The sequence below is a fragment of the Urocitellus parryii genome, chromosome 1 (genome assembly GCF_045843805.1).
Source record: "Urocitellus parryii isolate mUroPar1 chromosome 1, mUroPar1.hap1, whole genome shotgun sequence".
Lineage (NCBI taxonomy): Eukaryota > Metazoa > Chordata > Mammalia > Rodentia > Sciuridae > Urocitellus > Urocitellus parryii.
Window position 1 is genome coordinate 112,124,026 of NC_135531.1, and position 12,716 is coordinate 112,136,741.

General features: G+C 33.0%; 1 protein-coding gene across 1 annotated transcript in view; it reads left to right on the forward strand.

Moving 5' to 3' along the window:
* The window catches only part of Cep120 (centrosomal protein 120), a 78,850-nt gene that overhangs the window by 16,971 nt on the left and 49,163 nt on the right, over window positions 1–12,716 (forward strand). The window contains exon 6 of the mRNA XM_026396200.2: window positions 9,956–10,104. Within this exon, the coding sequence (XP_026251985.2) occupies window positions 9,956–10,104 (149 nt within the window). The remainder of the gene's footprint in view (window positions 1–9,955; window positions 10,105–12,716) is intronic.

A 12,716-nucleotide genomic window follows, 5' to 3' on the forward strand; every position in this document is an offset into this window, starting at 1 on the left:
TTGAACCCAGTGCATCACACATACTAGGCAAGCACTCTATCACTGAACCACAACCCCAGCCCCTACAATAATTGATTTTTGATAGTAAAAGTAAACCTTGTGTGCCTGAGATAAATCCCACTTGATCATGATACATATTTTTTAAATCCATGTTTGATTCAATAATATTTTGTTGAAGATTTTTGCATGTATGCTTATGAGGAATATTGGTCTGTAGTTTCTCTCTTTTTTTTTTTGTAGTATGAGTTAGGAAATAGTTTTTCAGTTTGCATTTTCTGGAAGAGATTGTAGAGAATTGGTATCATTTCTTCCTTAAATTTTTGCTTGAATTCACCAGTATAACTTATATGAACCTGTTTTCTATTTTGGAAGACTGTAAATTATTGGTTCAGTTTCTCTCATGTTAGTCCTGTTCAATTTGTTTCTTTTTGTGTGAGTTAGCATGTTGTTTCTTTCATCTGGATTTTCACATTTGTGTACATGGACTTTTTCATAGCATTCTATATTTTCCTTTTAACATCCATAGGATTTGTAGTGATGTCCTATTTTTCATTTCTGATATTAGTAATATGTATCCTTTCACCTTTTTTCTTCCTTATTTAGCCTGGCCAGAGGCTATTAATTTTGATCTTTTTAGACAATCAACTTTTGTTTTGGTTATTTTTCTCTTGATTTTCTGTCAATTTCATTGATTTGTTGTGATTTTTTTTATTACTTTCTACTATAGTCTTTGGTCTTAATTTGCCATTCTTTTTCTAATTTTCTAAGGTGGAAGCTTAGATGAGTGGTTTAAGATCTTCTTTTCTATATGTATTGAATGGATGCAATACATATAATATTGCATCCTACAACTCTTAATGAGTTGTGTTTTCATTTTCATTTAGTTCAAGATATTTTTATATTTCTCTTGATTTCTTCTTTGACTTGTGTGTTATTTAGAATTATGTTGTTTAATCCAATTATTTGGGGATTTTTCAGCTATCTTTTTTATTATTGATTTCTGGTTTAACTCAGTGTAGTCTAAGAGCAGACATTGTATGACTTGTATTCTTTTGAATTTGTTAAAGTATATATTATGGCCCAGAATATTGTCTGTCTTGGTGAGTATTTCATGTGAGCTTGAGAAGAATGTGTATTTGGTTATGGGTAGATGAAGTCATCTGTAGATTTTCATTATGTCCAGTAGATTGTTGGTGTTGATAAGTTCACCTATGTTTTTCCTGATTTTGTATTTTTTGGATGTGTCCATTTATGAGAGTGCGGTGTTTAATAAGACTCCAGCTATGTTAGTGGATTCAACTGTTTCTCTTTGCATTTTTGTCAGTTTTTGTCACATATATTTTGATGCTGTAGTATTAGGTGCATACATGTTCAAGATTGTTATGTCTTGAAGAAGGAATCCCTTTATTATCATGCAGTATCCCTGTTTGTCCCTGATAACTTTGCTTGGTTAGAAGTCTGCTTTGTGTGAAATTAATATAAATACTTCATTTTATTTTTATTAGTGTTAGCATGGTATATCTTTCTCAGTTACTTTATAGTTAATCTAATTTATCTTTGTATTTAAAGTGGATTTCTTTTTTTTTTAATAATTTTTTTGGGGGCTGGGGATGTGGCTCAAGTGGTAGCGAGCTCGCCTGGCATGCGTGCGGCCCGGGTTCCATCCTCAGCACCACATACAAACAAAGATGTTGTGTCCGCCAAATACTAAAAAATAAATAAATAAATATTAAAATTCTCTCTCTCTCTCCCTCTCTCTCACTGTCTCTTTAAAAAAATAATTTTTTTTAGTTGTCAGTGGACCTTTATTTTATTTATTGATATGTGGTGCGGAGAATTGAACCCAGTCCCTCACACATGCTAGGCAAGTGCTCTGCCACTAAACCACAACCCCAGCCCTAAAGTGGACAATATATAATTGGGCATTATTTTTTAATCTATTGTGACCATCCATTTTTTTAAAAAATTTCATTAGTAATTGATGAACCTTTATTTATTTATTCATATGTGGTGCTAAGAATTTAACCCAGTACCTCACACATGCTAGGCGAGCATTCTACCACTGAGCTACAACCCCAGCCCATGACCATCTATTTTTTAATTGGTGCATTTAGACCATTGACATTCAAAGAGATTACTGGTACAGTTGGTTTAAATATTGACCACATTTGTTGTGTGTTTGATTTATTACCCTGGTTTCAGTTTTGTTTTTACTCTTTCTCTTCCTTTTTTGGCTTTAATTTTATACAACTTAATTTTCTCTCCTTTCTTAGTGTATCACTTATACTTCTGTTTTTTTAAATTAATTTTTTATGAACTCTTTTCACTTGTTGCCATTGAATTTATGACTAGTCCAAATCTATTTTCATATCTTACACTATGCCACTTTGTGGGTAGTTCAAGTAACTTATAGCCACAAAACAAAACTAATCCTTCTCTCCTACTTTGTGTCTTTGGTGTAATGTCATGTCTTTGTAAGTATATACATAAACATGTAACCATACGTAATTGAATAAATTGTTGCTAGGATTATATTTTATTTTGAATAAACAAAATGAATCAAGAATAAAAAAGTTTTTATTTTATCATCATTTATTTTCTAAAGCTCATCATTTCTTTTTGTTGGTTCAAGATTCTGCTGATCCTTGTCATTTTCCCTGTCTCTTAAGAACAACTTTTTTTTTTTTTTTTTTTTTAGTTACAGTAATTGAAGCTGGAACATTTAACCCTGAGTCACACCTTCAGCATTTAAACAAACAAACAAAAAATTATTTTGAGACAGGGTCTCTCTGAATTGCTGAGACTGGCTTTGAACTTGCTATCTTCCACCTCAGCCTTCCTACCTGCTGGGATTACAACATGCATGTGCCACTGCACCAGGCTTAAGAACTTCTTGTTAACATTTCTTGCATGGCATGTCTATGGGCAATAAAGCCCTTCAATTTTTGTTTGTCTGAGAAAGTATTTTCTTTTTACTTTAGAAGGCTAATTTTACCATTATTAGAATTCAAGGTTGGTGAAATTTTCTTTCATTGCCCTGTTTTGTTCCACTCTCTTCTTGCTTGCATGGTTTCCGAAAAGTTGGATAGAATTCTTATCTCCGCTCCTCTAGGTTTTCTTTTAAGGTTAGCTTCTATCAAGATTCTTTCTGATATTTGAGTAGGACATGCCAAGCTGGAGGGGTTCAGATTCTTTTTTGTTTGTTTTTGTTTTATTTTATATATTTTTTTCTTCCTTCTTGGTGTTCTGTTAGCTTCCTAAATTGACGACTTGGTGTTTGGCATCAATTTAGGGAAATTCTCAGTTGCTTTAATATTGCTTCTGTTTCTTTCTGTTTATTCTTTTTTTTAGAATTTCTGTCATATGTGTGTTGTGCCTTTTAAAGTTGTCATACAGTTCTTGGATGTGTTCTCTCTCTCTCTCTCTCTCTCTTTTTTTTTTTCCTCAGTATTTATCTCTTTGATTTCCAGTTTGGGAAGTTTCTCTTGTCATATCCTCAAGTTCTGAGATTCTTTGTTGAGTCATGTCTAGTCACTAAAGAACACATCAAAAGCATTCTTCATTTTTGTTGTATTTTTGATTTCTTGCATTTCTCTTTGTTACACATTTCATCTTTGCCTACTTTATCTGTCTCTGTATTTTGTCTGTCTTTTCCAGTAAAGCCTTAACATATTAATGATATTTTAAAAAAAATTCCTGTTCTGATAATTCTAATATTTCTGTCATATGTAACTTTAGTTCTGATGCTTATTTAGTCTTTTTAAACCTTTTTCTTTTTTCTTTTTTGGCTTTTAGTATGCTTTGCAGTTTTTTACTGAAAGCCAGACATGTTCGTTACAACATACATACATTTCTCCTACATAATCATGATATGTCCATCAAAATTGAGAAATTAACTTTGAAACATTAACACCATGTAACCTTATTACATTAATGAAACATTGATATATTACTACTGTATAATTCACTTACATTTTACCAGTTGTATCAGTAATGTCATTTTTAGGATGAGGATTTAGTTTAGAATCTGGTATTTCATTTAATTGACATGGCTGTATATTCTGCTTTAATCTGAAATTGATCCTTTATCTTTTAATGAACTTCAAATTTTGAAGATATGGCTAGTTAATTTCTAGAATGTTCCTTGACTTGAATTTATCTGATTTGAGATTTAGGTTACATGTCTTTGGCAAGAATATCATGTTTTTCTCATTGCATCTTATTAGGTAATGTACAATTTTATTGGTCCTGTTACTGATGGTGCTCACTTTGATTACTTGGTTAATATGTGTGTCAGTGTTCTCAACTATAAACATACTTTTTTCCTTTGTAGTTAATAAATCTTTTGTAGGCAAAATTGTGAAATTATGAAAATACCCCAATCCTCAATAGAACTTTACTTTATTCATTTATTTATAACAGTATGGATTTATAGTTTTCTTTTTTTATTTATCATTTTATTTCTTATCTGTGTTCCAGTTTGGGGCAGACCTTTCAAGCTGTTTTTCCCCTTTTGACTGTTTTTATTATTCTTTGAGCTTTTTTATATTTTCTGACATAGGAGATTATTCTAGGCTTATTTTGTGTGTTTCCTGTGTCAGTTGGGTATTCAACTATTTATCTATAGAGCCCTCTTTCCTTTTAGCAAACAGTTTTTAGAAGTCAAGATCCCGTAACCAAAATTAGGGAATGTGTGTACCTATGTATGTCTCAAATAAATACATACGTACATTTATCTTTATTCTTTTTTTTTGTGTTGTTAGAATTCCACAGATTGGGTAATTATAAAGAACAGAAATTTATTTCTCAGAGTTCTGGAGGCTGGAAAATCCAGAATCAAAGCACTGGCATATGGTGAGGGCCTTATAAACATATCTTTGCATGGCAGAAGGCCAAAAGGCAAGAGAGGACCTTTTTAAAAGGTTTCTAATCCCATTCATAGGAAAAAGCCATCCTGACCTAATTGCCTCTTAAAGACCCTATCTCTTAAGCTATCACATTGGCCATTATGTTTGTTTTTTTTTTTAAAGAGAGAATTTTTTAATATTTTATTTTTTTTTTAGTTTTCAGTGGATACAACATCTTTATTTTATTTTTATGTGGTGCTTAGGATCGAACCCAGTGCCCCGCACATGTCAGGCGAGCACGCTACCGCTTGAGCCACATCCCCAGCCCAGCCATTATGTTTTAACTCTCAAATCATGGAGGTGACATACTCAAACATAATACATGGAAACCTTTTCATCTATATTTATCCATAGATATTAAACAGAGTTCACATTGACACTTTTCAATTTTATTCCTGCACCACAAAGTATATTGCTCATTTTCTCTCTTTCCATATTTGTAACTTTTTCCTGACAGTGAGAAACCTCTCATAGTTATTATTTGAACTTCTAAGCTCTGCTGACCTTATCATGTAATAGCTACCTTTATTACATGTGCCAGATATTGTTTTTTTTTTTTTAAAGATAGAGGAAAGAGAGAGAGAGAGAGAGAGAGAGAGAGAGAGAGAGAGAGAGAGAGAGAATTTTTAATATTTATTTTTTAGTTCTTGGCGGACACAACATCTTTGTTTGTATATGGTGCTGAGGATTGAACCTGGGCTGCACACATGGCAGGCGAGCGCGCTACTGCTTGAGCCACATCCCCGACATGTGTCAGATATTGTGCTAAGTGTTTTTTTTTTTTTTTTTTTTTTTAAAGAGAGAGTGAGAGAGGAGAGAGAGAGAGAGAGAGAGAGAGAGAATTTTTAATATTTATTTTTTAGTTCTCGGCTGACACAACATCTTTGTTGGTATGTGGTGCTGAGGATCGAACCCGGGCCGCGCGCATGCCAGGCGAGCGCACTACCGCTTGAGCCACATCTCCAGCCCTGTGCTAAGTGTTTTGCTTTCAGTATTTGATTTGGTCTTTAGAACCACATAAAAATTTTGCAGAAGGAAAAATGGAGACTAAAGGAGATCGTATCATTTTTCAATATAACTTGTAAATAACAATTAATTTGGAACTTTGGTTTATGTGACTTAAATATCTCTATTCTTTTTTTTTAAGAGAGAGATTTTTAAAAAATATGTTTTAGTTTTCAGTGGACACAACATCTTTATTTTATTTTATTTTTTATGTGATGCTGAGGATCGAACCCAGTGCCCGGTGCATGCCAGGCAAGCGAGCTACCGCTTGAGCCACATCCCCAGCCCTATTCTTAACACTATTTTCAGCTATGCTACAGTAAGCACATGTTCTTAGGATTAACTCTACAAGAGGGATTGCTTGTTATGGAATATGAATATATATATATAATTTTGATAATCACTGATATATTACCCTTCCAATAGGTTGTACTAGTATATGCTGGTTGAGAGTGTCCATTTTCCTGCATTTTCCCCAACATTGGATAGTGTTTGATCTTTTAGTTGTATGTCTTTTTCTTTAAATCAATTTGAAAAACTCTTGACCAGTGTAGTCTTTTCATATTGAAGCCTATTTGATCATATTAGTCTCTTCTCAAAACTATTTTGTGGTTTTCCCTTTATTTTTATAAAACTTTCCATGTTTTGATGTAGCATTCAGGAAAACCCTTCATAGTATAGCTTCTACTTGTCTCTCCAGCCACTCTTTTTATACATCAGTGCTCACTTTCCTAATCCAGCACATTATATCTTGTGATTCTTTAACTACATGCTTTCTCTTGCTTCTGTATCTTTGTACATACATATTGTTCCTCCATCTAGAACGTATTTTTCACTCTCATATTCTGTTTTTCAGTCACCTTTCTCTTGTTAGCCAAATCTAGATTATTCTTTTCAATTTAGGTTCATTAGGAAACTTATGTTATATGCCTTTGTGTGTGGTTTATGAAATTGAAGTTCTTTAAAATATTATTTCAGAATATGGTTTTATGTACAGAAAGAATAAAATTAAATAAGGTTTTTTCAAGAAGGAAACACTGCAAAATTTAATCTATGAAGCTTATGTCATCCTGATATCAAAACCAGACAAAAACACATCAACGAAAGAAAGTCTCAGGCCGATATCCCTGATGAACATAGATGCAAAATTCTTAATAAAATATTGGCAAACCATACAAAAACCCATTAAAAAATTAGTGCATCATAATCAAGTGGGTTTCATTCCAGAGATACAAGATTGGTTCAGCATATAGCAATCAATATATGTAAATTCTCCACAGTATAGACTTAAGGACAAGAATTAACATGATTATCTTAATGGATGAAGAAAAAGCATTCGACAAAGTATAGCACCCATTTATGTTTAAAACACTAGAGAAGCTACGGATAGAAGGAACTTAACTTCAACATTGTGAAGGCTATATATGACAAACACAAGCAAGGCTAATATAACATCAGATTGAACAGAGAAAAAATTGAAAGCATTTCCTTTAAAAAAGAGGAAAAAGACAAGGATGCTGTCTCTTACTACTCCTATTCAGCATAGTCCTTGAAACTTTAGCCAGAGCAATAAGGTAAGAGAAGGAAATTAAAGGAATACAAATAGGTAAAGAGGTCAAACTATATGTTTGTAGATGACATGATCCTATATTTAGAGGACCCTAAAGACTTCTAAAGCTAATATACAAATTTAGTAAAGCAGCAGGATATAAGATCAACATACATAAATCAGTTGTTTTCCTTTACTCCATTAATCTGCTGAACAAGAAATTGGAAAACTATCCCATTCACAATAACCTAAAAAAATAATAATACCTGAGAATTAATCTAACAAAGGACTTCTACAATGAAAACTGTAGAATACTGAAGAAAGAAATCGAAGATGACTTTAAAAGATGAAAAGACCTCTCATGTTGTTAGATAGGCAGAATTAATATTGTCAGAATGGCTATACTAACAAAAGCATTATACAGCTTCAATGCATTTCCCATCAAAATACCAGTGACATTGTCCACAGAATGTGAAAAATCATTACTAAAATTCATTTGGGAAAATAAGATCCAAAATAGCCAAGGCAGTCCTGAGCAAAAAGAGCAATGCTGGAGGCATCACAATGCTAGACCCCATATTATACTACAGAACCATAGTAACAAAAATATCATGGTATGGGCACCAAAACAGTGGAATAGAATAGAAGCAAATATAGTTATCTGATACCAAAGGTTCCCAAAACATATGCTGGAGAAAAAAATAGTAATTTTACCAAATGGTGTTGGAAAAACTGGATATCCACATGTAGAAGAATGAAGCTGGACTCCTATTTTTCATCCTGCACAAAAGTCAACTCAAAGTGGATTCAAGATCCAGGAATTAGACCAGAAACTCTCCAACTACTAGAAGAAAATGTAGGCCTACCATTACAACACATCAGCACCAGAACCAACTTCCTGAACAAGACTTCTAAAACACAAGAAATAAAACTAAAAATCAGTAAGTGGGTTGCCATCATACTTAAAAAAGCTTCTGTACAGTAAAGAAAACAAGTCTGAAGAGGGAGCTTCCAGAATGGGAGAAGATCTTTGCCACCTGCTCCTCAGATATATTCAGAATATATAAAGAACTCAAAAAACTTAACACCAAAAAAGCAAATAACTCAATAAATGGGCAAAAGAACTAAACACATACTTTTCAAAAGAAGAAATACAAATGGCCAATAAATTAATGAAAAAATGTTAATCATCTCTAGCAATTAGGGAAATGCAAATCAAAACCACATGGAAACTAACAAAGTATTCTCAAGAAAAAAACAAACAAAAAACATTCCAAAAACACATCAAGGAAAGAAAGTCTCAGGCTGATATCCCTGATGAACATAGATGCAAAATTCTTAATAAAATATTGGCAAGCCATACAAAAACCCATTAAAAAATTAGTGCATCATAATCAAGTGGGTTTCATTCCAGAGATGCAAGGTTGGTTCAGCAAATAGCAATCAATAGATATAATTCTCCACAAAATTTAAAAATTGTAAAGAGGCTAAGGCAAAAGGGATCACAAGTTCAAGGCCAGCCAAGTGTTAGCGAGGATGTGGAGGAAAAATACACTCATTCATTGTTGGTAGGACTGCAAGTTAGTGTAACCAGTCTGGAAGGCAGTATGCAGGTTCCTCAAAAAACTAGGAATGGAACTACCACATGACCCAGCTATCTCACTCCTTAGTATTATTTCCCAAATCTCTCAAATCAGCATAGTATAGGGACACAGCCACATCAGTATTTATAGCAGCACAACTCAAAATAGCCAAACTATGGAACCAACCTAGGTGCCTTTCAATGGATGAATGGATAAAGAAAATATGGTATATGAACTTAATGGAATATTACTGAGCCATTAAAAAGAATGAAACTATGTCATTTGCTGGTAAATGGATGAAAATGATGACCATAATGCTACATGAAATATATCTGACCCAGAAAGTCAAAGGTTGAATCTTTGTTATGTCAAAGATATTCTAAAATAAGGGAGGGAGGTGAGCAGGAATTCTGGCAAAAGAAAAATCGAGAGTGTAGAAGAAGGGGATTGTGGGGGAAGGAGGAGGGACAGGATAAGGGAAAAATGTTGGAATGAACATGAACTAATTTTCCAGTGTATGTATATGAATATACTACAATGAAACTCACCATTATGTATATCCACAGATACTAATTTAAAAAATGTAAATAAAGATCACTAGAATAGAGGAAAGGAAATGGTGGTGGGGAGGGAAGGGTAATACTGGGGACTGAATTGGAGTAAATTATATTCCATGCATTTATAATTATATCAAAATGCACCCTAATATTATTAACTATTGTGAACCAATAAAAATAATGAAAAAATAAGGTTTCTTTGGAAAGTTTATAAGAAATTAAAGAAAACTATTTGAGATATTAACTGTATCCATGAAAATTGCCAAGTAAATTTAAAATATAATCAGCTTTTAAAATCTTATAATGGTTTATGGCAAAGTACAAGCCAGTTTAATCGTGTTTTTCTTTGTAAAGTACCTGCTAGCCTGTCTGGACTTGACCCGAAGGACATTGTAGCAGTGCTGAATGAAGAGGGAGGGTACCATCAGATTGGACCAGCAGAGTATTGTACTGACTCCTTTATTCTGTCAGTGACTATAGCGTTTGCCACCCAGTTGGAGCAGGTGAGATGTTCCCTGAGATTAGTGATTTGTGCAGAATTTGAAAACCATTTTATTTTAAAAATCCTACCTTTAAGTGTTAAAAAGATTTGCAAGTAGTCTTTTAAAACGTGTTAAACAAATGTTTTCTTTCATTTCATAAAACATTTTTGCTTTTGGAAAAGAATAGATTTCAATATCTTGTTATAATAAGATGTATTAGATTTAGAAAATGATCATCAGTATACATTGTTTGCCATTGTATTGTATGTCATTGTAAGTATTGACAAAAGGATTTCTTAAATTTGCTTTTTTTTATTTGAAAATTTAAAAAAATTTATTGGTTCTTTTTAGTTACACCTAACAGCAGAATCCATTTAAATTTACTTTTTAAATAATGTGCTAGCTGGAAACATGTGCAGGGTCAGGAACACTTTGTCTCATTAGTATTTAATGCTTGTCATGTCTGGGATTATTTTTTACCTTGCTTATAAGCTAACAAATTATCCTGTTACTTTCATGGATGCTGGCAAAAGATATTAGATTCAAATGTAGCTATATTTTCTTCAGTTCCCTTTACCTGAAGTCCCATGGGGGTTATATAGAGAGGCACACATTGATTTTTGTCACAGCTGAGGAAATGATTTTGGGGAATGCACCACCATTATTATAAGTGGTAAGCAGTCCTGGTTTTAGTCCAGGAAGATGTGTTGTTACCTTATTTCCCTGGGCTACCTGCTATATCCATGGGAAGCAGCTTAGGTAAGACTGGTCATGGTCTTGCAGTCTTAACACACTCAGCAGGAATATGCCAGGATGCTTGTGGTAGATTGACTTAATACAAAATTAACTATTTTTCTTTTGCCCTTCTTAAGAACAAGTGTACTTTTCTTGACATTGTGTTGGTTTATAGCACCTAAAATAAATTAATATATTTTAAATTGGGAATTTGGCTTATGCCTAAAATTTTTATTATTTACTTTCTTTTTTAAAGATATTTATTTTTTAGTTGTAGTTGAACACAGTGCCTTTATTTTATTTATATGTAGTGCTGAACCCAGGGCCTCGAATGTGCCAGGTGAGCGCTCTACTGCTGAGCCACAACCCCAGCCCATTATTTACTTTCTTAAAGCTACAAAATGCCCACATAATCTACATTCACAGGTGAAATATGCAATTGGTGATTGCATTTTTATTTAACTTTCAAGATTGCTTAGTTACAGTTCTTCTCAGGAAACATGTTTGTCACACTAAATTCATGGCCACTACTAAAAGGATTTTTAATACATGCATTCTTTGGATGTTTACTCTTTTTCCTCTAATTTGGTATTGTCATTTCCTCATTGACACATGTACTTTTTTTTTCCCATCAGTTTCTTTATTTTTCTTCTAATAAAGTTCTGCTGTGGATTGCCTCAGCTTAATGTGCCACCTTGATTGTGAGGAAGGTCCATTGTCTTTTTTTATTAATTGCATCAGGACACTCTTGTCCGCATGTCAGATGATTAGGAGTCTACCTTATGTGAATATCCAGAATAAAGGCAAAAATTCCTAGTGACCAAAAGCAAATTAGTTGGGGCTGGGTTTGTGGCTCAGTAGCATGTGTGCCTAGCATGTGTGAGGCACTTGGTTTGATTCTCAGCACTACATATAATAAATAAAATAAAGGCTCATTGACAACTAAAATATATAAATATAAATATATATATAAAAGTCTATTAGTGGTTTCCTGAGGCTGGGAGTAGGGGAAATTTTGGGAATTTGGCTGCTTAATGGTTACATTATTGTTGTCTGGGATAAAACTAGCCACTTAGTTTTTTTTCTTCTCAGCTGAGACAAAGGCAATGTGAGAAAGCATATAGAGATAAACATATCTTTTCAGATGCAAATCAGTGATTGAGAACATGTTACTTAAAAAAATTATATGAGGTAGAATAGAGGGTTGAGTTTGCAGCAAGAATGAATGGTGATAACCTTACTTCTTAAGTATGTAAAGTAAGGCTAAAAACTGCCATAGTCTCTATATTCCAAGGTAATAAAAAATTTTTAAAAGAATCTTTTCCATAGTGGGAATTAAAGTTAATTGTACTATGAAATATATAAAGGCCACCTTTGTTTCTTAACATTTTTATTGCTTTCTGATTATGGAAGAAAATAAGTCTCTAATCATTGTTATGGGCAATGCATTTTTCCCCAAATATTTTTCCATTTTCATATAATAACAACTAGCATGGAACATGTATTATCTCTTATAATCCTTCCAACTAAAAGAAAATGGAAGCACAGAGGAATTAAGTAATTTTAAGGTTTTGCAACAAGTTATTGATGGAACCAGACAGAATTGGAGGTTGAGGTCTGAATCCAGAATTTGTGTTTATATGTGTTATAAGTGATAGTTGTGCTAAGTTCTTTATCTCCCTTTCTCCCTCTCCTTCCCTCCATACACACATCCACACACACAAACACATTCTGCTATTATAAGTTGTTATTTTCACAAACTGTATGAACTGTACAGTAACTTTTTAAACCAAGTAATGTCTTAGGTAATTTTTATGTCAGTATTATCATTTAGCAGCCATACTGTATGCCACCTATTTAAAGTCATCTCCTTTTGATGGATACATTAAACATTTAAA